The sequence below is a fragment of the Bos taurus genome, chromosome 20 (assembly GCF_002263795.3).
Source record: "Bos taurus isolate L1 Dominette 01449 registration number 42190680 breed Hereford chromosome 20, ARS-UCD2.0, whole genome shotgun sequence".
Classification (NCBI taxonomy): domain Eukaryota; kingdom Metazoa; phylum Chordata; class Mammalia; order Artiodactyla; family Bovidae; genus Bos; species Bos taurus.
This window is the reverse complement of record NC_037347.1, coordinates 17,832,375-17,859,762: the sequence shown is the minus strand read 5'-3', so window position 1 is coordinate 17,859,762 and position 27,388 is coordinate 17,832,375. Positions and strand designations below refer to the sequence as shown.

Genomic DNA, 27,388 nt, shown 5'->3' with positions numbered 1-27,388 from the left:
GGGCCAAGATTAGTAAATAAAATATTTGGCATATGTCAACTTTAAAAAAAATTGATATAATTGACATACAACATTGGTTTCAGGTATACAACATAATGATCCCATATTTATATATGTTTTTAAATGATTGCCACAGTAAGTCTAATACACACACACGCACACATACAAAGAAATAGAGGAAAACAACAGAATGGGAAAGACTAGGGATCTCTTCAAGCAAATCAGAGATACCAAAGGAACATTTCATGCAAAGATGAGCTCGATAAAGGACAGAAATGGTATGGACCTAACAGAAGCAGAAAATATTAAGAAGAGATGGCAAGAATACACAGAAGAACTGTACAAAAAAGATCTTCACGACCCAGATAATCTAGGTCAGTGATCACTGACCTAGAGCCAGACATCCTGGAATGTGAAGTCAAGTGGGCCTTAGAAAGCATCACTACGATCAAAGCTAGTGGAGGTGATGGAATTCCAGTTGAGCTATTCCAAATCCTGAAAGACGATGCCGTGAAAGTGCTGCACTCAATATGCCGGCAAATTTGGAAAACTCAGCAGTGGCCACAGGACTGCAAAAAGTCAGTTTTCATTCCAGTCCCAAAGAAAGGCAGTGCCAAAGAATGCTCAAACTACCGCACAAGTGCACTCATCTCACACGCTAGTAAAGTAATGCTCAAAATTCTCCAAGCCAGGCTTCAGCAATATGTGAACCGTGAACTTCCTGATGTTCAAGCTGGTTTTAGAAAAGGCAGAGGAACCAGAGATCAAATTGCCAACATCCGCTGAATCATGGAAAAAGCAAGAGAGTTCCAGAAAAACATCTATTTCTGCTTTATTGACTATGCCAAAGCCTTTGACTGTGTAGATCACAATAAACTGTGGAAGATTCTGAAAGAGATGGGAATACCAGACCACCTGATCCGCCTCTTGAGAAATTTGTATGCAGGTCAGGAAGCAACAGTTAGAACTGGACATGGAACAACAGACTGGTTCCAAATAGGAAAAGGAGTTCATCAAGGCTGTATATTGTCACTCTGTTTATTTAACTTATATGCAGAGTACATCATGAGAAACGCTGGACTGGAAGAAACACAAGCTGGAATCAAGATTGCTGGGAGAAATATCAACAACCTCAGATATGCAGATGACACCACCCTTATGGCAGAAAGTGAAGAGGAATTCAAAAGCCTCTTGATGACAGTGAAAGAGGAGGGTGAAAAAGTTGGCTTAAAGCTCAACGTTCAGAAAACGAAGATCATGGCATCCGGTCCCACCACTTCATGTGAAATAGATGGGGAAACAGTGGAAACAGTGTCAGACTTTATTTTTCTGGGCTCCAAAATCACTGCAGATGGTGACTGCAGCCATGAAATTAAAAGACGCTTACTCCTTGGAAGGAAAGTTATGACCTACCTAGATAGCATATTCAAAAGCAGAGACATTACTTTGCCAACAAAGGTCCGTCTAGTCAAGGCTATGGTTTTTCCTGTGGTCATGTGTGGATGTGAGAGTTGGACTGTGAAGAAGGCTGAGCGCTGAAGAATTGATGCTTTTGAACTGTGGTGTTGGAGAAGACTCTTGAGAGTCCCTTGGACTGCAAGGAGATCCAACCAGTCCATTCTGAAGGAGATCAGCCCTGGGATTTCTTTGGAAGGAATGGTGCTAAAGCTGAAACTCCAGTACTTTGGCCACCTCATGCGAAAAGTTGACTCATTGGAAAAGACTCTGATGCTGGGAGGGATTGGGGGCAGGAGGAGAAGGGGACGACAGAGGATGAGATGGCTGGATGGCATCACTGACTCGATGGACGTGAGTCTGGGTGAACTCCGGGAGTTGGTGATGGACAGGGAGGCCTGGCGTGCTGCGATTCATGGGGTCGCAAGGAGTCGGACACGACTGAGCGACTGATCTGATCTGATCTGATGCACATACATATATGTATGCGTGTGTGTGTATATATATATGTATATATATAGAGATAGACAGACAGACATGTTGCTAAGAGTAATACTCATGTTTCTGTTTTTATCCTGGTTGTGTATATTAAAAATCATTGACAGAAATTGCAGGGAAAGAGCCTTCCAAGGAATCTAGCGCTCAGTTTCCATAGATTGTAGTACATTGTGCCAGGCCATGCTTTCTATGTACTAAGAGTTGGTAGTCCAAAACAGAAGACTTCTAAAGGAACATTGAACTTGGTGGAATAGCTCTTTAGCTATTTACAAGCCAATATTTTTCTTGTTTATTTTATATTATTTGTAGTTTTTATTGTACTTTCCTTCAAGAAGGAACTACTACTATTTATTATTTTAGTAAACACTTACATGTAAAGTACTGCATTGTTTACAATAATGGAGTATATCCTAAAGTATTTGCAGTTTTTTCTCAGCACTCTAACTTGAGAATTTTAAAGTTCTAACGTTCCGTGAAGACAATGAAAAGGGATACATGCCATCCAAATTATGTTATCTTCTGTTGTAGTTCCCCTTTGTGGAAAAGTTTCTCTCTTAAATGGTTTACATATCCATGATAAGGAAGACTCTTGTAAGGTGATAGGGGAGTTCAGGTCTGACCCAGAGTGTAGCTGCTCTTTAGACTCTATTTTAGGTGACTCAGTGAGAAGAATATCTTCTTAATAAAGTTGTAGTTAGTTAGCCAATGATAATTCCAGGGAGAATTTTTAGTTCTCTTTAAAGCCACTCCTAGGAGGTAAGCAGAGTTGTCCTTAGCTTCTCAGGTGAAAAGTTGGAATTCATTTTTCCTCATACATTATAATTTAATAGTGTAAACAATAATGTCAACCTAGTACTCTGGACACATGAATTAAATAGATGTTTGAGAGTTTTCTTGGGCAGTTAACACCATTTACATTGATTCACAGATGACCCTTTAGAACTTAAAATAGTTCACAAGTTCGGGTTTTACGAAACCTTGTTTTTTAATTAAAGAGGAATTTTGAATTGAATGTAGTATTAATTTGTGAGGATGCTGCTATTAAATGGTAAAGCCTTTCTTTCCTCTACTTCTCTTCATATCTCAATTCTCTTTTCTTACACAGAGCTACCCCATAAAAGCATAACCTCAATAACCAATCTGGAGGGCTGGGTTGGACACCCCCTGGATCCCGTGGGCACACTTTTCAGCAGCCTTATGGAAGCCTGCCGCACTGACGACGAAGGCTTCCCTGTGTTCTCAGATTTTACAGGTAAAAATAAAACAATAAAAACGTTGACGTTTGTCTCGTGTGCTTCCCGCCTAAACCCTGAATGGCGTTCGTCACTGGTCATGGTTCTTCACTGTTCCTTCTATGAATCCATTCCATATAGTTAACAGGACTAGCGGTTAGCAGGAAATGGTACTCCCACTTTTTAGGCAGGCTTCTCAAACTGGGAAAAGTCTTGGCGTTGACAGTTGGCAGCATGTATCAAGAACCTAAAACAGTGATTGTGTATCTAAGAATTTATCTGTGTTTCTTACTATTTTCCAGCATAAAGATATAAAATAAGGATATATATCATATGGCAGGGAAGAAGGTTTGTACCTTTGCTGCTCCCATGACTGGATTAGCTTGGAGAGTTAATTATCTAGCCTGTGGTGGTTGCCCTCATGGATTTTGGTGACCCAAACTCTTATCAGGAGGGTGAGGGTATGACTCTGAATCCACTTTCCTTGGGAGTTTGACAGTTGAAGTTTGTTAAGAATTTGTAAATAGAAGCACCTTAACAGTGATAAGACGATGTTCAGAGAATCATTCTCTTTTGACAACTGATGACTCTGATAACAAAAAGGACCATGAAATTGAGTTACATATATGTTGTGTTCTCTACTGTTTTTATTATAAATTACAACACTGGTAAAAGTATGAAAAATTTTCAATTCTAGACTTTAAAAAATTGGTAACTATTACAGTCATCATGTAATTTTACTCTTGGTTAATTAAAATTTTGTTTACTGTTAAGTATTCTTAGTATCTCTTCTTAGATTTATGGTTTTCTTTGGTGATTCCTTTTTAATGAGAGAAAAATATTTGTTCTATGCTTTCCTCCAGAACATACACATTTAGTCAATTGATGGTCATTTTTTTTAAAGATATTGGAAAACTATATACTTTAACATGGTTTTCCAGCTTTCTTGGAGCTAAGTCAATAATTCGTTTAATAAGAGTTCCGGGTAAAATATTAATAGATTGTGCCTGTCAGAACATCTGCAAAAGTAGTTTCTGAACTCTGATTTCTTCTGTGACAGAGAATATGGGACAGTGCAAGTCTCTGGAATACCAGCATCTACCTGCACACAAATTCCTAGAAGAAGGGGAATCCTACCTAACGCTGGCTGTGGAAGTAGCCCTAATAGGGCTGGGACAGCAGCGGGTCATGCCTGACGGGCTGTACACCCAGGAGAAGGTTTGCCGCAACGAGGAACAGCTCATCTCCAAGCTTCAGGAGATTGAATTGGACGACACACTGGTGAAAATTTTTCGCAAGCAAGCAGTCTTCCTGTTAGAAGGTAACTGATAACTTCTCCACTTGTTTAGCCCATTTTATTTAGGCATTCCGCTTTCTTATGTTGGGAATACTGTTTGAGTACATTTAATACAGTAGTTATCCTGATTGGTATGGTCGCTGAGTGTCACAGGCATGTTCATTTTCCAAAAAGTAGTATCACTTAATAAAAAAGTACAGATGTTTAGATGTTTACTATTTATTAGGTGGTCATGTAAGCAATGAGGCTGCTAAAAATGAGCCCTATTTGAATGTCACAAGCTTTAAAAAGGACTGTTTATTTTTAAACTGTTGTTCTTGAGATAAATGTAAATTTTATATTTAGTGAATTATTGCTGGTAGCCATATTCCTTTATGACTGGTAGCCATATTCCTTGGATCTATTAAGTAATAAAATGGAGATTGGTTGGCATTCCTCCAAATTATTGGCTGTCACATGACTTCTGGATTTTGAACCTGTCATTTGCATATCCTGATAAAGGACCAACAACTGTAGAAGTGAATTTTCACAGTGCTAATTATTTCAGAAAATCCATTAGGTGTAGATTCATCAAGGTAAAAGTTTCATAGAATAAGGCAAAGCAAGTTTTTTTCTTTCTTTCTTGTAAGGTCAAGAGAAAAGTGAAAATGTTAGTTGCTCAATCATGTCCAACTTCCTGTGACCCCATGGACTGTAGCCTGCCAGGCTCCTCTGTTCATGGAATTCTCCAGGCAAGAATACTGGACTGGGTAGCCATTCCTTTCTCCTGGGATCTTCCTGACTGGGGATTGAACCCCAGTCTCCTGCATTGCAAGCAGATTTTTTACCATCTGAGCCAAACAGACAAATCCCCAAATTTTGACTGATATTTTTTTAAATGTTTTTTCCTTGTCAACAATAAGTGTACTTAATGTGGTAGCCTACTCTTTTACTGGAGAAGGAAATGGCAACCCACTCCAGTATTCTTGCCTGGAGAATCCCACGGACAGAGCAGCCTGGTGGGCTACAATCCATGGGGTCACACAGAGTCAGACAAGACTGAGGCAACTTAGCATTAGCAGTCTTTTACACAGATTTGGGAGATGTCAGAACTTTTTAATTGCTTCCATCTCTCAAGTACATGTGTGTTATTTTTGTGGGATTCTCTGTGATTGATAAGCTCATAGAATATGGTTTCTTTGTCTTGTATTTGGAATGACTATACTTAGGGAAGGGATTTAGAGAAAATAGCATTTCAAAACCTCTCTTATATGTCCAAAGCTAAAGATCTAGTTGAAAAAAATTTTTTTCATTAAATGCACTTTACATTTATATATTTTAGAAGTACAGTTATTTTTATACTGGCTCTTAATAACTCTTGGTAAACTGCCTTTTGAGTTTTATTATTCTGAAGGAATAGAAGAGGATACGTGCTTTTCAAAGTTGATAGTGTCTGATACCTGTTCATCACTTACTTATCTTATGTCTTCATGTTCATTACTTACGAATATTTTTAAACTTTGTTTTACTCTTTGATTAGACCATACTTTCTTGTTAAACATTTTAATTAGAACTATGCCCGATAAGGAGTGCTGATGACTTATCCCAGCCTCCGCTCCTTTCCCAGCCTTGCTCAGCCCACAAAGAGTGGGTGGTGCAGGACAGGAAGAAGTCCAAGGGGAAGCCAAGGGACCATTTCTATAAACTCCAAAAGATAAATGCTCCATGATAGAATCAACTGCACTGGGCACCAAGTTCTTCATGCATTTATACTCTGTGAATTTCAGGGGCAAATTAGTTAGCTGACCTAAGTATCTGAAAAAGAGGAAGCAGTAACCCTGTATTGTTGCTGAGTGTTAGTCACTTCTGGACATACTGTGGGCATATTGGATCATACTAGACATACTGTGGACATACTGGAAAAACACTTCTGGGGAACTTAGATTCCAAATTTAATTTTTTCACTTTTCAGTACACTGGAGCTCTGGGACACTGATTATTCATTGACAAATAATTCTATGATACCTGACTGAATGTTTTGCTTGTTGGGAAGTGCTATTATATTGATTATGTATCCTGGCTTTCCTTGCGTAGTACAGAAAGGGAACTTGATGGTTTAAGGGAAATGCTGAAAGGAAATGGAGGAGAGATACAGAAGAAAAATAGATGTTTGCTATAATTAGTCCTTAATAAAGTAGAGTTAATGTCTTACTCTGCTCAAGCTGCCATAAAAAAAATACTACAGGTTAGATGCTTAAACAACAGAAGTTTATTTCTCACAGTTCTGGAGGCCGAGAAGCCCAAGGCCGAGGCGCTCGCTAGTTCACTCTCTGGTGAGGGCCCTCCTGCTGCCTCGCACAGGGCTGCCTTCTCTGAGTTCTCACAAGGCAGAGACAGCATTCACTCTTGTCTCTTCTTACGGGACGCTACTTCTGTTGGACCAGGTCAGGGCCCCTGTGACCTCACTTAGCCTTAATTACTTCCATAAAGGCCCTGTCTTCAACTACACTCACGTTGGGAGATAGGGCTTTAACATAGGAATTTGAGAGGAGGGCAAGCATTCAGTCTATCATAGTAACAAATAATTTGGCCTCATATGAACTAAGGGTAAAAACTGTAATGCTATATCAACTTTTTACTAATACCAGATCACTAAAACATTTTAAAATATCTTCAGTTTGTCTTGGTAAAAAAGTAGTCTACATGACTTTTAAAGTACTTAAATAAGGAACAGTTCAAAACTGCTAACCAAAGAATGAAACAATGACATTTAAAAACAACTTCTGTTAGTTTAAAATGATCTAAAATATATCATGTTCTTACCAGAGTGCCCAGTTCAATAACTCCTCTCACCGTTTCCTCTAAACTGCATTTCTTGCATTCTAAACCCTTCACCAGACTTAGTTTTCTCATGGAAATCAAGTGTATTATGTCCTTTGACCAGTAATGTGATGGTTCATAATTCTAGAGTCATGAAACCAATGTTACCCAAAGGTGACATGGAAACTAATTTACAAAACACTTTACAGTAACTAGACCTCAAAGTACCTAAGCGGAAAGTAGTTGAACTAACCACTGTGGTTTCCTTTCAAAATTTGTTGTAAAAGTTGGTATTGCCCTTCGTAAGGTAGCATTTAGAGAAGACAAAGGGGGAGTCAGCTCTGCCACGATGCCTATCATAACTTCTGAGAAATGAATTTTGATAGCTTCAATATAAATTTGCTTTTGAAATTGATCTTTTGAAGCCCAAATGGTGGCAGACTCAGTTACTTTTTTTCTTTTGCGTATGGTGAGTATTATTCTATTTTTTATTATTAATCACTTTCTGAGAATTAACATCTCTTTCTCCTTATTAAAAGCAGCAATACTTAAAAGTCTTTGTATTGGAATTTGTGGTTCAGAATCTCCATCCCTCCCCCTGAAGCAGAGCACTCTTTTCTGGAAGCCTGGCTTATGTGTGCCCCTCCAGCTGAGTCTGGGGCAGGTTCCAAAGTGAAGCTGAGAGTCATCTGTGTATTTGAAAATCTGGGCGCATAGATATCACACATTGAGAGAGGGCCTGTCCTGAGCTGAGTGAGGTTTCCTGCTTCCTTGTTTCCTGAAGCAGTTGTAGTGTGAACAAGCTCCGCCCCCTAGTTGTGTGATTCACTTTCAGCTGTGCTGCAGGGAGTTGTTCCTGAAGTGAATTTGATGTTGTCTACTCTACCCTGTCGCATCATTTCTGACTTAAGAATTGTATTCATTTCAATCATGTCACTTAGATTACATTCTTCACTAGATTAACGCTGTTTATAACTTTACATAAGAAATTTATACTTTACAAGAAGTCTTAGTTCCTTGTTTAAGAATGTAAAATGTATATGCTCTCTTCCTACAGCCGGCCCATATAGTGGTTTAGGCGAAATAATCCATCGGGAGAGTGTTCCAATGCACACATTTGCCAAGTATCTCTTCACCTCTCTCCTACCTCACGATGCTGAACTGGCATACAAAATTGCACTGAGAGCAATGCGGTACGTATTCCGCCCCGTGCGCAGTGGCGATCCAAATCCCCACCGGGGAAACGTAACTGACTTCTCGCTCATCCGTGTTTCTTGTAGGCAGCAGGAATCTGAAGAAGCTATCGTGCTTCTGCAGTTGTGGTGGTGGTAGTTTGTTGCCTCGTTTGGCTTTTGTTTTATTTAAAGTAAGGGAAAGAGGGTATTCTTGTCGGCTGTCACACTCACGTTCATGGTGGCTTTATCCTACTCTGTCTTGAAGCTAGAATTTGAGACTAGAGAACAGTTTCAGGTTGGGTTTAGTCACAAGGCAGCAACAGTTGAAACCTTCCTAAATAACTCATTATTTTGAAAAAATTAGATTTTGAAACAGTGGTAAATAATACATACACTTGGCTGAATATAATTGAGGGAGCCCTTCACACCTGCTGCAGTTACGCGTCCCCGTCAGTAGTGCAGGAGAGCCGTCCTGGCGAGGAAGCACGTTTGCTCTCAACTGGAGAGTGAGAGAAGGTGGGACTCTGTCCGGCGTGGACGGCATCGCGGTCCAGGGGTCGCCCAGGATTTTCCTGCCTCCGCTCTGCTCCCGCCACCCTCAGTCCCTCTTTCAGTAATAATAATTGGAACACGTTGTCTTCTGCCGCTGACTTTTCTGTTTTCTCCTCCTTTATAAAGTCAGTTCACAAAGGAATTATTTTCATCATGAATTTGTGGTAGCTGAATATTTTTTAATGCATTCAAGATTACATTTTTCAATCTTATATATAGCCTTTTAAACTTTAAGGACCTGAAAGAAATAATCTACTTTCTTAAAATGTGAGCTTTTTCCTTTTGTCTTTTTTTTTTTTTTTTTTTAAATCAACACACTTGTTAAAGTGCAGATTAGACCCTGTTATTGCCATGTAAAGACACACCTCCAACTTGAGATGTTGGAAAATAGTTTGATTCCACAGTTAGCCAGTGTAGTGGATTCAAAAACAATGCCTTTCCTGTATGAGTATAACTCATAAATCACAGGAGGCCTCTTTTTTATGCAGCAATAGAGTGTGTATTCCGGAGAAGGCAATGGCAACCCACTCTAGTACTCTTGCCTGGAAAATCCCATGGATGGAGGAGCCTGGTAGGCTGCAGTCCATGGGGTCGCTCAGAGGCAGACACGACTGAGCAACTTCACTTTCACTTTTCACTTTCATGCATTGGAGGAGGAAATGGCAACCCACTCCAGTGTTCTTGCCTGGAGAATCCCACGGACGGGGTAGCCTGGTGGGCTGCCGTCTATGGGGTCACACAGAGTCGGACACGACTGAAGCGACTTAGTAGCAGCAGCAGAGTGTGTATTCATGTATGTGTTTATATGTACCTGTGTGTCATTGTGTATGGAGGCTGACATCTTTTAATTTGACATGCTTTCCTTGGCAACATGAAATCTCATTAACATATCAGGAAAACTTTAAAAGTTCTCTCGTCTATTTTTTAAATATCAAAAAAAAAATAACTAACATGAGCAAAAGTCCCCCACCAAATTACTTTACACCACTTGGTTTGTATTTTAGAGAACAATTTTATAAGTACGTTCCTATTCCCATTTTTGGAAGCTGAAATGGAAGTTGTCAGATGAAGACAGGCGCTCTGCTCTGTACTAAGATTTGTGCTTCTGTGCAAAGGGAAGGATGCTAATGCTGTGATGCCACCAGATGCTATTGCCTCAAATCCTGTTAAGTTTAAGGGTAAAATAGCTTAAGGTTTCTCTGTGTATCTGGCTTATGTGAAGGTATCTATCAGGAGGGGAAAGGCTTACTTTTCTAACATTCAGAAACTCATCTATGTCTGCCCTTGGTGGCTGCCAAGGCAGAATGTTCATGGGGAATTTCAGCAGGGCACAGGGGAATTGTTACCACCTCTTTTCCACCTGCCACATGCCCTCAGCCAAAGGGCTGCTATGGGAGGGAGGTGGTGTGAACTATTAGAGCATCTCTAGTATGCTAGCTGGAGAAGGCAGTGGCACCCCACTCCAGTACTCTTGCCTGGAAAATCCCGTGGATGGAGGAGCCTGGTAGGCTGCAGTCCATGGGGTCGCTAAGAGTCAGACACGACTGAGCGACTTCACTTTCACTTTTCACTTGCATGCATTAGAGAAGGAAATGGCAACCCACTCCAGTGTTCTCGCCTGGAGAATCCCAGGGACAGGGGAGCCTGGTGGGCTGCCGTCTATGGGGTCGCACAGAGTTGGACACGACTGAAGTGACTTAGCAGCAGTATGCTAGGAGTGAATGTTCTTCTCGATGGATTCTGATACTGTTTCCAGCCTCTGGGAACAGCTAGGGGAACAGGAAGGAAAAGAGACCTGTGGCTTACTTGCTTCTTAGTCTTTCTAGAAAGAGAGGGGAAGTCCTGAAGAAAGGTGCTTTCACAATCATTTAACCATCTTTCCAGGAATGTTGACTAGTTTCCTCTACAGCAACTCTGGAAAGATCTGTCTGTGAATATAAGGATATTCTGAATTTTTAAAAAGCTAACTAGCAACCTCACCAAAATTCTTACTACTAAATTGCCACCGTCTAATGCTAACATCTCTGTGTCCCTACATAAAAGGAAAAGGGAGGGAGGCATTTGACCTGTCAGAGCAGTAACTGCTGTTGGGCGAGGCCCTAAGCCCAGCATCGCAGCCTGAGCCCACCGACCTCTCCTGGCCCCCAGCTCTTACTCCACAGTCCCTGAACTGGTGTACTTGAGTGAAGGTCAGTATTTTTGATGGTTGTAAAAAAAAAACTATTGCAGTTACAGCTACTTTGCTAATCTCGTTGGTGCTTGTATTTGGAAGAGACCACTGAGCATGTGCTGTGTTTCAGTGGTTGTTCTTTATAAGTCAGCATTCTTAAAGACAGACTGATTAAAATAAGAAGTGGTGCTGAGTTTGTGTAAGACTGTCAAGGGACAAATACTCAGATCATTTGCACTCATCATCTGTATGTAATGTGACTGATAGAACATTTTTAAACTACAAATTTCTGAAGTATAAGGAACTAATTCTGCAGAAAGTGTGAATATATGGAAAGGAAGTCATTTTTCTTTTGCTTTCCCTCCCATTTTAGTAAGTTAAGCTTATTCGTCTCAACTATACAGTGATCCCTAACTCTTTATCATCTCAGTCTTAAATATCCACTTCACTATCAATTTCTTTCGATTTTTATTTTTTAGTGAATTATAAGGTTCAGAAATTTTACAGTAGGTAAACACTAAGACTTGTGTTTCAAAGCTCTCTATTGTAACATATCTTCATTTCCTTGAATATTGCCATTTTCTGAATGATGCTAAAGAAAGGAAACTCTTAGGTTTAGGTAGTGAGCCATTAATGAGGTAACTTTAGCATCCGGACAGCAGAGCATAGCTGTACCAGCTCTCCCCTCACCAAGGTCCTGAGCAGTCTCTCCCAGCGTGTCCCCTCTCCTCTGGCTTCTGCCAGTCCCTGTGGCCCAGGTGATGGACAGGTGATCACTGAGCACTGCCTGCCTTGTCTTATCATTACAGGTTGCTAGTATTGGAATCTACTGCTCCAACGGGAGACCTCACCCGCCCACACCACATTGCATCAGTTGTTCCCAACCGATACCCTCGCTGGTTCACTCTAAGCCACATAGAATCCCAGCAGTGTGAGCTGGCGTCCACCATGCTAACTGCAGCCAAAGGTACTGGGTCGTCCTGAGGTCTTGTGATTATTTCGTGAATTTGACTCTTTTAGGGTCATGTTTTCCATCATGTTCTCAGTGGTGGAGCTTATGTTGTAAAGGATTCTTTTCTTTAGATGTTAGCTTAGGAAGCAAAACAGGTGCTACTCACTTGAGGCAACATTTTCCTCATTTAACTGCATCGTTAAACTGGCTCCTGGCAGAGTTCGGGTTTAGTCACCATGCCATGTAAATGGTGGGTGAGCTCCAGAAGCAGATTAAAAAGTTGGGTTCCATTTTTTTTCTCCCTGAAATACTCACCAGAAATACATCAGTAGGAACCTGAGGGAACTATTTGCTATCTCTTATTGGTTCTGGTTCACATGCTTTTAGTCACTGAGGGTGTGTCTCAGTGTTACCTTTTTTTGAAGCTGGGATGCACAGATATTGCAATAACCTTGAGACACTTGGTTGGGCCATCTGTGAACATTACATGTAAATTAACTTGTGCTTTGTGTTTTGTTCCTTTTTAAACTCCCTTTGGGTGTGTGTGTATGGTTTTTTTGTTTGTTTTGCTCTGCCTTGATTTTGTTTCCCCCTGTTCATTGCAGGTGATGTTCGGAGGCTGGAAACAGTATTAGAATCCATCCAGAAAAACATTCACTCCTCATCCCACATCTTCAAGCTTGCCCAGGATGCATTTAAAATAGCAACTCTCATGGACAGTTTGCCAGACATCACTCTCTTGAAAGTGTCTCTGGAGCTGGGCCTGCAGGTACGTGACTGTGGTTTTTACCGGGGTGCCAAGGGCTGCTAATAAAAGCATCATCCTCAGACTGTGTCTGCTGCTTTGCGTGTTTCAGTGCAGGCCCATGACTCTTTGGTGCACAGGTCTGCTAGACCTCAGGAGAGCCCTGCGCTTCACAGATGCAGTCCTTCCCAGCTGCGCCGCTCTGCAGCTGCACGTGTAGGACTGTGCCGCTCAGAAGCCCTGTTGGTGTCTTTCGACAAAAAAATCATCTTCTGTATTAGAGCCTTAACCTCACCGTTTCTCCTTTAATGAGTGAAGAAGAGTTATTCCTGTGCATGACTTAAGCTCTCATGTGTAATAAAGATTCAGTTGTTAGGGTTCTATTTTTAGAGGAAGTATAGATATTTATTGATGTTTTTTCATTTTCATAACAGATGGACAGTTCTGTCTCCTTTTATAACCCTGAGAAAATTAGGTAAAGGTAGAGGGATTGGGTCTGGTTTCAGCTTCAGCACGCATGCTTAGACATATTATCAAGGACACTACAAGTTAGTTATTTAAGTAGATGTGGCTTCCTTAAGAGTATCTGCAAAGATTACTGTATAAATCAGGAACTCAAAAGTTTATGTTTCTGCTTTTCTCAGGGAATCCCTATTAACATTTGTGTTTTTCCCTCCATGAAAAGCAGTAAAAGAAATTGCCACCTTCTAATTTTCTAAAGTATGGGGATTAGAATGCCCCAGTTAGATGATTCATACAGTTTTCTAGTTACGGCTTCTCCTTACAGTGATTAATAAGGTTAAAGCATTAGATGGCAGGGAAATGCCCTTGCCATATATATAGTACTCTACAAGTAGAGGGCGTGGGAAATTACACTTAAAGCTATATGATGACAGTTTAGAAGTTTCTTTTTAAAAATAACTTCATATCGTTTGGCTTGCTTTTGTTATCATTTGCCTCAGAGATACGACGCAGAAAGAGCCATTAACATGAGTTTTCTGGTTATTTGGAATTCTGGCAGATTATTTTGGTAAATGGTAAATAGGAGCTTGCTCCCTGCCTCATTCTTCCTGGGACCCAGGAAGGAATCCCATAGACCTTTCCAAGAGAGTATTATGTTCCTAGAGGTTCTGAATCTTAAAAAATGAGGGAAGCAGGAAGGTATGGTTGATTTTATCTAGGAATCCATTAGAAAGTAAACAACAAAATTAGATTGCCAATGGTGCCAAAGGATTCCCTTCTGTAGACTTGTGCTTATCTTCTTAATCACCAGGAAGGGACAAAAGAGGCTGAAGAAATAACTAAAACAATTATTTTTTTTTAAATGGAGGGTTCCCAGTCAGAATTGATTCAAGAGGTGGCTCAGAGATTTAAAAGCAGGGAATGTTAAAGATGGGGAGGAGAAGAGCACGTCGGCCATGTTTAATGTGCCAGTCCCGCCTTTGAGTTCTGCAGAGGAGAAAAGTGGTGGGTTGAGTGGCTTGCCCAGGATGCTCCATCTAGCCAGTCGGTGCACCAGGAGGAGAACACAGACCTCCTGCCTCCCAGGCTGGGACGAGACCAGCGAGGGAAGCCGTAGACAAACCCAAGTTCATTTGCAGAGTTTTGTTCCAAATAAGGTTCTACCTTGGGGTGCACTGTTTTCTTTTTCACTGACTTGGTATAACCTTCCAAAGCATTCTGTTTTCCTGTCTTTACAGGTTATGCGAATGACACTGTCAACCTTAAACTGGCGGCGACGGGAGATGGTGAGGTGGCTGGTGACGTGCGCTACTGAAGTGGGTAGGTAGAGTCAGGACAGGGGGCTTCCCCAGGTGCCTTGTGGTCAGGTTCAACTTGTCACTTCCAGATACACACAAGAACATTTTCACTCTGTTACTTTGACGTCTCCAAGGCTCCTGCCCCTTCCAGCAACCTACGGGAGCTCCCTTCCCCCAACCCTCACCTTCCACCTCCAGTTCTGCCCACTTGCATTGTTCCTGTCACATTCGTGGGGCCCCAGTGTCTTATCTAAAATGGAATAGGCTAGGGAGTAAACCCTTTTTATTCAGTTGTTCTGTCACACTTAAGGTGCCTTTAGTAGCTTCTTGTGATAATCAAATTTACAGTTTTCATATTCCAGAAGTGGAATGAATATGAAACTTTGGTAGGAGGGAAACCATCTGAAAATACCTTCAGACTGTGGGTTAGGGGTTCATAGCACTTTAATGAAAATAATATACAGTTATCTAGTTGCTCTGAGTTTTTCCTTCATTATCTGAGGGCATTTCTCAAGGTACCCAGCAGAGAAGTGACCACTGGGTGCGGTTTAGGTGAGCTTTCAGATGGACGAGAATTTTTAGTAGCCACAAGAAGACCTGGGCTGCACATACAGGCGCCGTCTGTGAAACCCTTCAGCCAGCTAGCGCCCCTCTGCAGCAGTGAGGCAGAACCAAAAGCCCAGACACGCCTGGTGAGAATACCGACACAAACCGAGTAGGGCTGTTTAAAATAAACGGTGCTTCAACAGCCACCATTTCTTTCCGTTTGCATCAGAAAAGAATACACACCTCTTGCTGAGAATACCAGCCACCTCAGTGTGTATCTAAAGACTGACACAGCAGATACCGTAAAAGCATTTTCCTTGTTGTTTTTCTTTTGTTAATCTACAATGGTATGTTATCTTGGAAAGCAGGAAATTGGTCTCAATATAAAAGTTATATTATCGACGTGATGCGTTAGTACATCGATACAAAGATAATACCAGTTCAAAAACTGCCACACCACTACCCTACCCTGCACCAAGACAGAGGCCTCATTTCTCTTCGATTTAGTGCCTGCTTTTTAATGGCTCATGTTTAGGATTTTCCTGCAGCTGAGGCACATTGATCTGTGCACTTAGAATGACAGTCAAACCTTGTCATCCATTTCAAACATTCAAGTCATCTGTATGTCTGCTTCTGTTGACTTTTTTCTCTCTGATTACAGGTCACATTTCCTTGCTTCTTTGTGTGTTTAATCATTTTGTATTGTGTGTACTTTAAACTTGGGCACATACACACACACATCACATAAAGACTCCCTATTCTGGTGAGGGTTGTACTTTTTCTGACTCCCATTCTGTAGTCGGTAACTGACAGGAGGCCCCAGTGAACTGGAACTCATTAGCAAGAAGCCGTTGTCTGAAACGGCAGGCAGGCAGCAGCACAGCGCAAATACCAGCTACCGAGAGGATTCGCTCTTTATTACAGGAAGTTCATGTTCCTTAAGCATTTCACTGAATAACAGTCTATCATAACCTTATTGTAAAAGGTTGCTCCCAGGCACATTACCTTGCAGGATTTTCTGGCCGGGCTCATGTTCTGTGCTAGTAAACAGTGTAAGCATTGATTAAAGAGTGGAAGTAAGGCAAGACCCCTGGGCAGCCAGTCAGTAATGCGGCTTCTCTGTGTTCTTGGCAGGTGTTTATGCCCTGGACAGCATCATGCAGAGCTGGTTTACACTCTTTACTCCCACCGAAGCCACAAGTATTGTTGCCACCACTGTGATGTCCAACAGCACCATCGTCCGCCTCCACCTGGACTGCCACCAGCAGGAAAAGCTGGCCAGCAGCGCCCGGACACTCGCACTGCAGTGCGCCATGAAGGACCCTCAGAACTGTGCCCTCTCCGCGCTGACCCTGTGTGAAAAGGATCACATAGCTTTTGAGACGGCGTACCAAATCGTTCTTGACGCTGCTACAACCGGCATGAGCTACACCCAGCTCTTCACAATAGCACGGTACATGGAGCACCGCGGGTACCCCATGAGGGCCTACAAGCTGGCCACCCTGGCCATGACCCATCTCAACCTGAGCTACAATCAGGACACGCACCCTGCCATTAACGACGTTTTGTGGGCCTTGTGCGCTCAGCCACTCCCTTGGTAAAAACGAGCTTGCAGCTATAATACCTCTGGTGGTCAAGAGTGTCAAGTGTGCAACGGTACTGTCAGACATTTTGCGCAGGTGCACTCTGACCACTCCTGGCGTGGTGGGGCTTCACGGGAGGAGGAACTCTGGTAAGCTCATGTCGCTGGACAAAGCCCCCCTGAGGCAACTCTTGGATGCCACGATTGGGGCCTACATCAACACAACACACTCACGGCTCACACACATCAGTCCTCGGCACTATAGTGAGTTCATAGAGTTCCTCAGCAAGGCCCGAGAGACCTTCTTAATGGCGCATGATGGACACATTCAGTTTACACAGTTTATCGACAACCTGAAACAAATCTACAAAGGCAAAAAGAAACTGATGATGTTGGTTCGGGAGAGGTTTGGTTGATAGAACTTGTATGAATGAGGGTGGGGGTGGGGTTGGGAGGGATGGTTTGTTTTTACTTGAGCCTGCCTTTGTACCCTTTTTAACTTAAAGAACAGAGCCACACCGGTATTATATGTGTATAGTTATATTGCGTTTGCAGACTAAATTGTCATGTTGTGAAAGTTTGTGTGTTTTTAATTTTTTTCCCTTTTTCTTTCTCTTTTGTTTTATTTTTTTTTAACTCTTCCTTTTTTTTGTATGAGAGAGAGGTTGAAAAGGTTGGGTTTACACTGAGTATATGTTGTCAAGTGGCAAAGTCCACATAGCTCTCCTGTTTTCTGTATACGTTCACAGCCTCAAAAAAAATAATTGAAATGGCTTTAAAACCAAACAGAACACCTCCATCCTGTGATAAGTACCTCGAATGGATTCAGCTTTACTCCTTTGTAACTCATCTTTACATTTGCAGCATATTTAAACAAACCAACAAAACGAAATATTAATAGTTAAAAGGCTGACCCACGTGGCTTTGCAGTGCTGTTCGTCCAGAAGCATGGCACACGATGCTTGTGCATGTGGAAACTTAGCGACTGTCAACATACATTCTCAGGGATTTATCAAAAAAAAATTAAAAAAAGAATGAGAGCATTTATTGTACTGTATATATATTATAGTATATGTCTGAATATTGAAAATATAACATTAACTAATTTATAAAAAATATTCTATGTAATGCAAAATACTTGAAGCTGCAGTAGCTTGGTTTTAAACAAAAACAACAAAAAAAACTGAGAGAAAACCTATCAGAAGGACTAAAAGTGCGCCTTGCTTCAGGGTTGGCTCAGGCGGTGAGCTTCATGCTGGGCATCTGTGCAGAGCCACCTTTTGGATTGCATGGTTGGACTGAGATCTACTGGGAGAAATTATATATGTATATATATTTATACAACTTATGTATACATATATATATGTATACACACAGACACAAGACACACACCACCAACCACTACACCACACATGCTTGTAACAGGCACTAGAACGAAGAGGGACAAGATACACAGCCAGAGCAGCAAGCCTTAGCATTAAGAATATACAGTATGCCGGAACTGGGCTTTCGTGCCTCCTAGCCTAGGAAACTCAAAAGAAATACCCTTTTGACACAAAACGCAAAATGTTTTCCAAAACAATTGACATATGATACATTACGCCTTTGCAGTGAGCTAATAATAAGCTAACCTTTGTGCACAAATAACATTATATATATTATATATCTATTCTGCATAGGTATTTTGACTTTGTGCAGGACAGAAAGTTGTGTAGGTATGACTGTTCTACTTTTCCGTTTTCTTTCTTTTTTTTTTAAATATATTTTATTTTCTCTAGAATTACTCAAAACGAAAGCAGCCTTCTATCTTGCCTTGTCTTAATGCTTTAAAATAACCAAACTGGAGATCTAACTACCAAACTGTTCATTATATTATTAAATACCAACTTTGGTTACAGTATAGTGTCTTTACTTTAGCTGATGGTTCTGTAACCTTGTGCTTTTTAAAGCAATTTTTATGTTTTGGTGCAAAAGTTGTCCAGTGTCTCTTGTTCCCTTCATTAGAGAACATGCTAGAGGTATGTTTGTAGGTATTTTTGTTTAGAGGAACTATTTCATGCGCTCCATTTTATTTATTATAATAGGTAAAAAGAAAAAAAAAAGGTTGTACTTCATCACCCATGTAAACATGCTCATGAAGTTGAAAGTAATTAAGATTTGATACACTGATATCAATTTATTTATGTAACTAAATCACTGTTTTATAAACTTGTTAATGATCAACAATTTTTGTTTTGATTAAAATTAGTTTTTTGAAAGTTGATTCTGCCTCCTTTATGGTATATCTCTAATTACACTTGAATTTCGTGATTATGGACCTGGGTGTTACCACATCTCTCAAGTGTTTAATACCATATTTGCTCATTGAATAAATATTTGTATACTGTTTTCTAGGCCCTGGAGATACAATGGTGAATAAAGCTAGACACTGGAGCTTACTTTCTGCTTAGCGGAAAAGACAGACATAAATGAGATAATCACAGAGAGACAGACTAGTCAGTTTTCTTCAGTCTGTACACTCGGTATTTCTCCCTAATAAACTATTATTTAAGATGCTCAGTACTTAATATATTTAATAAATGCTAAGTTGTGAGAGGTTTTTTTGCATGTGTGGTTTAAAGGAAATTACAACATAAAGGTTATGTACTACATATACATTATAAACACCTGCCCCGCCCCATCTCCATCAAAAACCTATATGTAAAATGGTGAAAATGCATTTTGTGTGTGTGTATGTGGTAAAACTGCATCATAAAATGTACCTCCTTAACCATTTTTAAGTGTACAGTTCAGTAGTGTTGAGTGTATTTGTTTGAAACAGATCAGAACTTAGCCATCTTACACAACTAAACTCTATACCCACTGAACAACGGCTTTCCCACCCCCCAACTCCACTCAATACTCATTGAACAGCTTTCCCCCGACTGGTAACTACCATTCTGCTTTCCACTTCTATGAATTTGATTGCCTTAGAGACATAAATGGCATTATTACAGTACTTGACCTCTTATGACTGGCTGTGTATTTCACTTAGTGTGGTGTCCTCAAGGTTCATGCATATTGTCGTATATGAGAGGATTTTCTTCCTTTCAAAAGCTGTAGAGTATTCCACTGTATATATACCACAGTTTATTCATCTGTCTGTGGACATTTGTGTTGCTTCCACCTGTAGGCTGTTGTGAATAGTGTTGCTGTGAACACAGATGTACAAATATGTCACTGATACTCTGCTTTCAATTCTTGTGGATATATACCCAGAAGTTATACTGACAGATACGCTTTTTAAAGCTACAATTAGTCAATTATTCAATCCCTTGATTTTAAGTTTCTCTTTGAGACTCTTTGACATCCAGTCTTAAATGTGAATAAGTCAATAGGTGGAAGTTAGATAAGCCCATGATGACATAAATCACATTAGTGCTAAGTAGGAATAAAAATATAAACTATAAAGTGGTATGAGGATTGGTTCTTTTTTGTAAGTTTATTCTTAGTTTTTTGAAAGTTGATTTTGCCTAAGGGTCAATGTAAATTCATGTGTCTATTAAAACACTGGGACATTTCATAATAAAGTGGACTAATTAAAGTCGAGAGTGGCATCAGGAAGAATAAAAGTGACTTGTAGTAAAGGTGACTTGGCCAACATTCTTGAACCGCCATGAGTTCAAGTCCTCGATGAGGACTGTGGTCCAGCAGACAAACTTGATGTCATATGTACGTGTTTTCCTACCTTCCAGTGGGCCAGTGCTGGAAAAAAAATCTTAAAAAATTTTAGTATTGTTAAAACTTGAATAGCAGGAAGGAAGAATGGAAGAAGTGACAAGCTTAGACAATGTAAAGGTGGCAGAATGTGTTCCTAATTGAAGTCTGGGCTGTAGAATTCTGCATTTCACTGCTCTCAATTTCTGCTTTCATTTAAGAACAGAGGCTACAGTTTCAGGGGGAAATAAATGTTTCATGACTTTCAAATACTAAGTTGGATAAAAAATTATTGTCACAATATTTTTTCAATATAGTAGCAAAGGAGAACTAAGCTTTTTCCAAATTGCTGAAAAAAATTGGTAGATGGCAGCTATTTCAGGACTTAATGAATGGTCAGTAACAAGATGGGACGATACAGGGGAAAAACTATCATGTAATCTGATACATCTTAGTGAAGGAAATAAGAGTGAGGTAAAATTTAAGATGAACTGTTAGACACCACTATGAGGATGGATTCAAGCTAGCGGGGGTAAGAGATTGAAATAGGAAATGTATTAGAAGGATTCTGAATGGTTCACTCAGAAAGCCTCTTTTGTGTTCCTACCATGTGATAGGCTTGGTTCCAGGTGCTAAGACAAGTCATGGACCAAAAAATGTCCATTCTTGTGGAGCATATATTCTAAGTTGAAGGAAGACGTACATAATGTGTTAGTGATATGTATTATAAGGAAAAGCAGAGGAAGGGGTACTTTAGATGGAGTGATCAGAGGAGATTCCAGTGTGGTGAAATATGCAGAGACGTACCTGAAGGAAGTGAGGGAGGGAGCTGACCATGCTAACATCTGGCAGACGTGTGTTTGAGGCAGAAGGAACAGCAAGTGCCAATCCGTGTCTGAGATCAGCAAAGAAAAGGGACCTTGGCTGAGGTAGAATGGGGTGGGGAGACTGTGAGGTAGGCAGAGAGAGGAGATAAGGCTAAAGACTAAGTTAGATTGAATAAGAATTTTTTTTTTCATTTTTATTGGTATGAGGACTTACAGGTCGTCATGAAGATTTTTACTCTGTTTCAAGGATCCAAAGTAGAGGAATCTTATGACCTGACTTGTGAGATGAGACGCCATGTAGTTAGGAGGGCAAGAGGGAAGCAAGGAGACCAATCAGGATGCTTACTCGAGTAAATCCAGGCAAAAAACAGTGGAGCCTGGGCCCTGTGTCATCAGTGGACATGGTGACAAGTGGTTAGAGTCTCCACATCTGGCAGGGATCAGCCATCACTTGATATGGCGTGTGAGAAAGAGAGGCAGCAAAAATGACTTCAAATGTTTGAACTTGAGTAACTGGAAAGAAGTTGCCAGTAACAAATGGAGAATATGCCAGGGAACAAGTTTTTGAGAGGAGGACCAGGAGTATAGTTTTGAACACATTAAATTCAAGATGCTTCTCAGAACTCAAGACATCTAAGTGGAGCTTTCAAGTAGGAGTTAGTTCACTAGAAAGATTGGGGAGTAAATGAAGATAATTTGACCCCAAACAGAGAGTCCTAACAGTGCTCATCTCTCTGATTGTGACTGTGACTCAGGCCTTTGCCCAGCCTTTCTTATCTTCCTGGTCTCTAACTGATGGCTTTTCTTTAGCCCTCAGTCCTTTGAGTATGTCTTATTTTTGTTCTCTATATTGATTTCATGCTCTTAAAATACTTTCATCACAGCTAGGACACGGGCTTCTGGTTCTCACAACTCACAGCTCTCCATTAGAGGAGGACTGTCTTCTCTTAGTTCCAGTCTGGAAAATCCTGAGGAGGACCCCCTCAGGACACAGCCCCTGACATAATGGGGAAGCTCAAAGGCACAGATGTGGCCAAGGAGGGGGTCCTGTTTACTGGGGTGTGGGATTCCACAGAAGGGACATTTATTTTCAACTCTGTAAGCATTAACTTTGGTGTTTTCTATGTTAGGAACTGGGCTTCCCTGGTGGCTCAGATAGTAAAGAATCTGCCTGCAATGAGGGAGACCTGGGTTCTATCCCTGGGTCAGGAAGATTCCCTGGAGGAAAGCATGGCAACGCACTCCAGTCCAGTATTCTGGTCTGGAGAATCCCGTGGACAGAGGAGCCTGGTGGGCCGCAGTTCATGGGGTCGCAGAGAGTCAGACATGACTGAGCGACTAAGCACATGTTAGAAACCACGATAGCCCATTGACGGGCAGCCGTATGAGTATGACTGCCTTATGAACATTTTGACTTTCTCCTGCCCTGTGCTGTCCTTCGTAAGAATATGATGCTTCCAACATTTTAGAGAATCTTGAGTTGCTTAAAAGTAGATAAGGGATTTATGGTCCCTATTCCTCCCTTTTTTTTTCCCCCCCTCAACTTTTTATTCTGAAATTCTCAAACATACAGAAAAGTTGAAAGAACAGTGAAAAATGTTACTTCCTAAATGTCCGCATGAGCTGTAAAACTTGAAGCATGTTTTGTGTTTGTAGATTTTGTGACTCAGCATGATATGGTATGATATGAATTGCTCCCATGCAGGGAATCCATTTCTAAATAGAAAAGGAAGAAAAGAGCCTCGTTCCTCTTCTCTTCACATCAGAGCCAAACTGGAAACAGCTTCCTATTGTACGCAGGGAAACATATGAAGAAGAAAACAAATTTGCTTTTCAAAACAAACTGCCTAATTTCAAACTGTGTGAACAGTTAGGATACACCTCCAGCTCTGCTGCTGCTGCTGCTGCTGCTAAGTCGCTTCAGTCGTGTCCGACTCCGTGTGACCCCATAGACGCCAGCCCACCAGGCTCTCCTGCCCCTGGGATTCTCCAGGCAAGAACACTGGAGTGGGCTGCCATTTCCTTCTCCAATGCATGAAAGTGAAAAGTGAAAGTGAAGTCGCTCAGTCGTGTCCGACTCCTAGCGATCCCATGGACTGCAGCCTACCAGGCTCCTCCATCCATGGGATTTTCCAGGCAAGAGTACTGGAGTGGGGTGCCATTGCCTTCTCCGCCAGCTCTACTGATAAATCCTAATTTAAAGCACGTGGAACATTCTAACATAAGTATATACTAAAGAATTTAGTTTTTCCTCCTTGGATGGTTGTAAAAGGGTTGCTGCCTTATAAATGTGATCCTTTAAGTAATACAAAATGTAAGAGAAGATGAAATATATTTCAGGACGGTTTGAACACTGCATTTTAGAATAGGGCAATGTGCATATTACACAGTGCAAAGACACTTTGGTCCTCTTATATAGTTTCGGTTACCAGCACCGTAACTGCAATAATGATGGTGACCAGAAGAGATCTTCTGAAAACACTGAAAACACAAAAAAGGAACCACAACAAGATGGGTAGGAGGTGCAGACTTGCGATATACACTCAAATCCCATGCCCTCCTGGGCGGGATACCCACAAACCAGAAGCTAGTTATACTGCAGGGCTTCTCCCACAGGAGCTACAGTTCTGAGCCCCACATCATGCTCTCCAGCCAAGGGGTCCAGAACAGTGAAGAGGAACCTCCAGAGCACTTGGCTGTGAAGGCCAGCAGAGCTTATTAGTTGTAGGAGCTCCACAGGACTGGGGCAATACAGGCTTCACTCTTAGGGCACACACACAGTCTCCTGCACGTGGGAACTCAGGGCAAAGGCAGTAATTTGACAGGATCCCGGGTCAGACCAACCTGTTGGTCTTGGAGAGTCTCCTGGAGACATGTGGGGTGACTGTGGCTCACCTGGGGGACGCAGACACTGGTGTTGCACACACTGGGCAGCGTTCAACCATGTGAACACAAGGGCTGCCATCTTGGCTCTTTGGCACCAAGGCCCAGCCCCACCCAGCAGCTTGTAAGTGTCAGTGTGGGGATGCCTCAAGCCAATTAACCGAGAAGGGCCCCAGCCCCATCCATCCGCTGCCTAAAGAGCCCACTGCCACTGCTAGATGCAGCTTTGCCCACCAGAGGGCCAAGACCTAGCTCCTGTTCCCCGCCCCCCCAGCAGTGGATGGAAACTGGACCCTCCCACCAGAAGAACTGCACAAGCCTCACTCACCAGGGAGCAGACACCAGAAACAAGAAGACCATGACCCCACAATGCAGGCCAGACCCTACCCTGGGGCCAGCTGGGCCCCAGCCACAGACAACTAGGAGGAAAATGCAAACTTTGGGGCACCCCAGGCCCCACACCCAACATCCAAAGTGTGCCAGAGATCACCACTCTCCCCACCCCCTTATCCGGACAATCTGCAACAAGCTCTGGATTCCTGGGCCCTGAAGCCGCAATTCCAGGAGCCAGCTCTGCCTGTGAGTAATCCAGCCAGGATCTGGCTTCACAGGCCACCATGTGAGCAACGGGCCCAGAATCTTCAGGACCTGGCTCCACCCACCAGTAAGCCAGCACTAGACCCAGGGTCCCCCAGGAGTCCACAACCAGCCACCTTATGATCAGACCCCACTAGAGAGCAGCTGGCAGCGTCTGCACAAGGCAGGACCTGGCAACCTACTGGACTAGGGGCCAACCAATCTACCAGAGCACCTATCCACATAGTCAGCTCACTGCAACAGAAGGACCCACCCAGAACTCTTAGGGGGAACCCCTACAGCATATAGCTTGGGCGATGAGAGGAGAGTGCACTGTTGAGACACACAGGACGCCTCCTATGGAAGGTCAGTTCTCCAAGGTCAAAAAACAAAACTAACCTACCACATACATAAAAATAGAAATAGCAACTTAGACAAAGGAGATGGTGGAGGAACATGCTCCAGAAAAAGAAACCAAAAAAATAAATAAATAAAGTTCTTCTTCCAGAAGAAGAACTAAATGAAGATACCCAATCTACCAAAGAAAGAGCTCAGAGTAATGATAATAAAGATGTTCAAAGAACTCAGAAGGAGAATGGATGCACAGAAGAAGTTACAAGATTTTTTAAAAAGAGAAAGCATGAAGAACAATCAGATGAAAAATATAATAACATATAAAAAATACACTAGAAGGAATCAATGCTATGCTATGCTATGCTAAGTCACTTCAGTCGTGTCCGACTCTGTGCAACCCCATAGACGGCAGCCCACCAGGCTCCCCCGTCCCTGGGATTCTCCAGGCAAGAAGACTGGAGTGGGTTGCCATTTCCTTCTCCGATGCATGAAAGTGAAAAGTGAAAGTGAAGTCGCTCAGTCGTGTCCGACTCTTAGCGACCCCATGGATTGCAGCCTTCCAGGCTCCTCCGTCCATGGGATTTTCCAAGCAAGAGTACTGGAGTGGGGTGCCATTGCCTTCTCCAAGAAGGAATCAATACTAGAGACTAAATGATTCAGAAGACTGGATCAGTGAGCTGGAAGAAAGAATAGTGGAAATCACTGCCACTAAACAGAACAAAGAATGAAAACAGTTTAAGAGACCTCTGGGACAACATCAAGGATACTAATATTCAAAGTCAGGGGTGCCAGAATGAGAAGAGACAGAGAAAGTATTTGAAGAGATAATAGCTGAAAACTTCCCTAACCTGGGAAAGAAAAGAGTTGTCCAAGTCCAGAAAGCACAGAGTCCAAAACAGGATTGACTCAAAGAGGAAAACACCAAGACACATTGTAATCAAAATGACCAAAATTAAAGATAAAGAGAGAATACTAAAAGCAGCAAGGGGAAAGCAACAAGTAACACACAAGGGAATTCCCACAAGGCTGGCAACTGATTTTTCAGCAGATTTTCTTCCGGCCAGAAGGGAGTGGCATGATACCTTTAAAATCATAAAAGGGAAAACCTACAACCAAGAATAATCTACTCAGCCAGCCTCTGATTCAAATTTTATGGAGAACTCAGAAGCTTTACAGACAAGCAAAAGCTAAAAGAACCCAGCACCACCAAATTAGCTTTACATATAAGAAGGAACCTGTCTAGGCAAAAGAGAAAAGGCCGCAACTAGAAACAAGAAAACTGCAGAATGAAAAAATCTCACCAGTAGAGGCCCTGGTGGCTCAGATAGTAAAGAATCTGCCTGCAACACCAGAGACCCAGGTTCAGTCCCTGGGTTGGAAAGATCCCCTGGAGGAGGATGTGGCTACCTATCCAGTATTCTTTCCTGGAGAATCCCATGGACAGAGGAGCCTGGCAGGCTACAGTCCACAGGATCACAAACAGTCAGACAGGACTGAGCATGGGAGGGGACACAGGAATACGGATAAGGAAGCCCAGTTTTAAAGATCATTTTTATTTTGCCTTCACATCCTACATTCTCAGGTCTCCATGGAGGGTTGATTAGGAAGCAAGATGGACTAGGAGCAGGTTTGGAGGATGGGCTGCCGGCTAAGCCGGACATGTCCCAGCCATCAGAACCCTGCCTCTTTCTCTTTGCAGGATCACTTCTCTGTGATTCCCGTGTAGCACCAGGAAAAATGCCTTTTTCATCACAGTCAGGGAAGAGCTGTCACACACAGATGTGACACACAGCAGTTAGAGAATACCTATGGGCTCGAGGCTGGGTGAGCTCTCTCTGGGTGAGAACCAATAGAGACAGAAAACATTCAACCAAAGGGCTCTCTTGGACAAAATTAGGGATACTGCTTCCTATGACAATCAATACATTAACCCATACGTACAGCACTTAAAAACAAACAAACGAAAAAGTGAGCCTGAAGAAAATCGGGCAGTAAACCTGGCAGACATGAGCCCTTCCTAACATCACCCTGAGTGGCCCAAACGGTTTCCGTGGGTCCTGCCAACTGTGGTTCCCAGAGCTGAAAGAGCAGCCGCGTCTGCGTTTAAACATTCACTTGTGCCAGATGATCGGATGCTTTTTGTCTTTTACATGTCATACCTCAAACCCTCAGACCCCCTCCATGGCCGTGAGACAAAGCCACTGAGTTTTCATATTGGGAACCAGTCAATTGCACTTGTGGATGAAATTCACCAAATCAACTTTGACTGCTGTCACTTCAGGAGACTTG

General features: G+C 42.0%; 1 protein-coding gene across 1 annotated transcript in view; it reads left to right on the top strand.

Moving 5' to 3' along the window:
• Positions 1 to 19,026, top strand: part of ZSWIM6 (zinc finger SWIM-type containing 6) — a 211,753-nt gene extending 192,727 nt beyond the window's left edge. Inside the window, 8 exon segments of the mRNA XM_024981456.1 lie at positions 3,059 to 3,205; positions 4,246 to 4,506; positions 8,339 to 8,474; positions 11,988 to 12,145; positions 12,736 to 12,899; positions 14,576 to 14,657; positions 16,316 to 16,755; positions 16,757 to 19,026. Coding sequence (XP_024837224.1) covers positions 3,059 to 3,205; positions 4,246 to 4,506; positions 8,339 to 8,474; positions 11,988 to 12,145; positions 12,736 to 12,899; positions 14,576 to 14,657; positions 16,316 to 16,755; positions 16,757 to 17,179 — 1,811 coding nt within the window. The 3' untranslated portion in view covers positions 17,180 to 19,026.
• Positions 19,027 to 27,388: the final 8,362 nt, after the last annotated feature.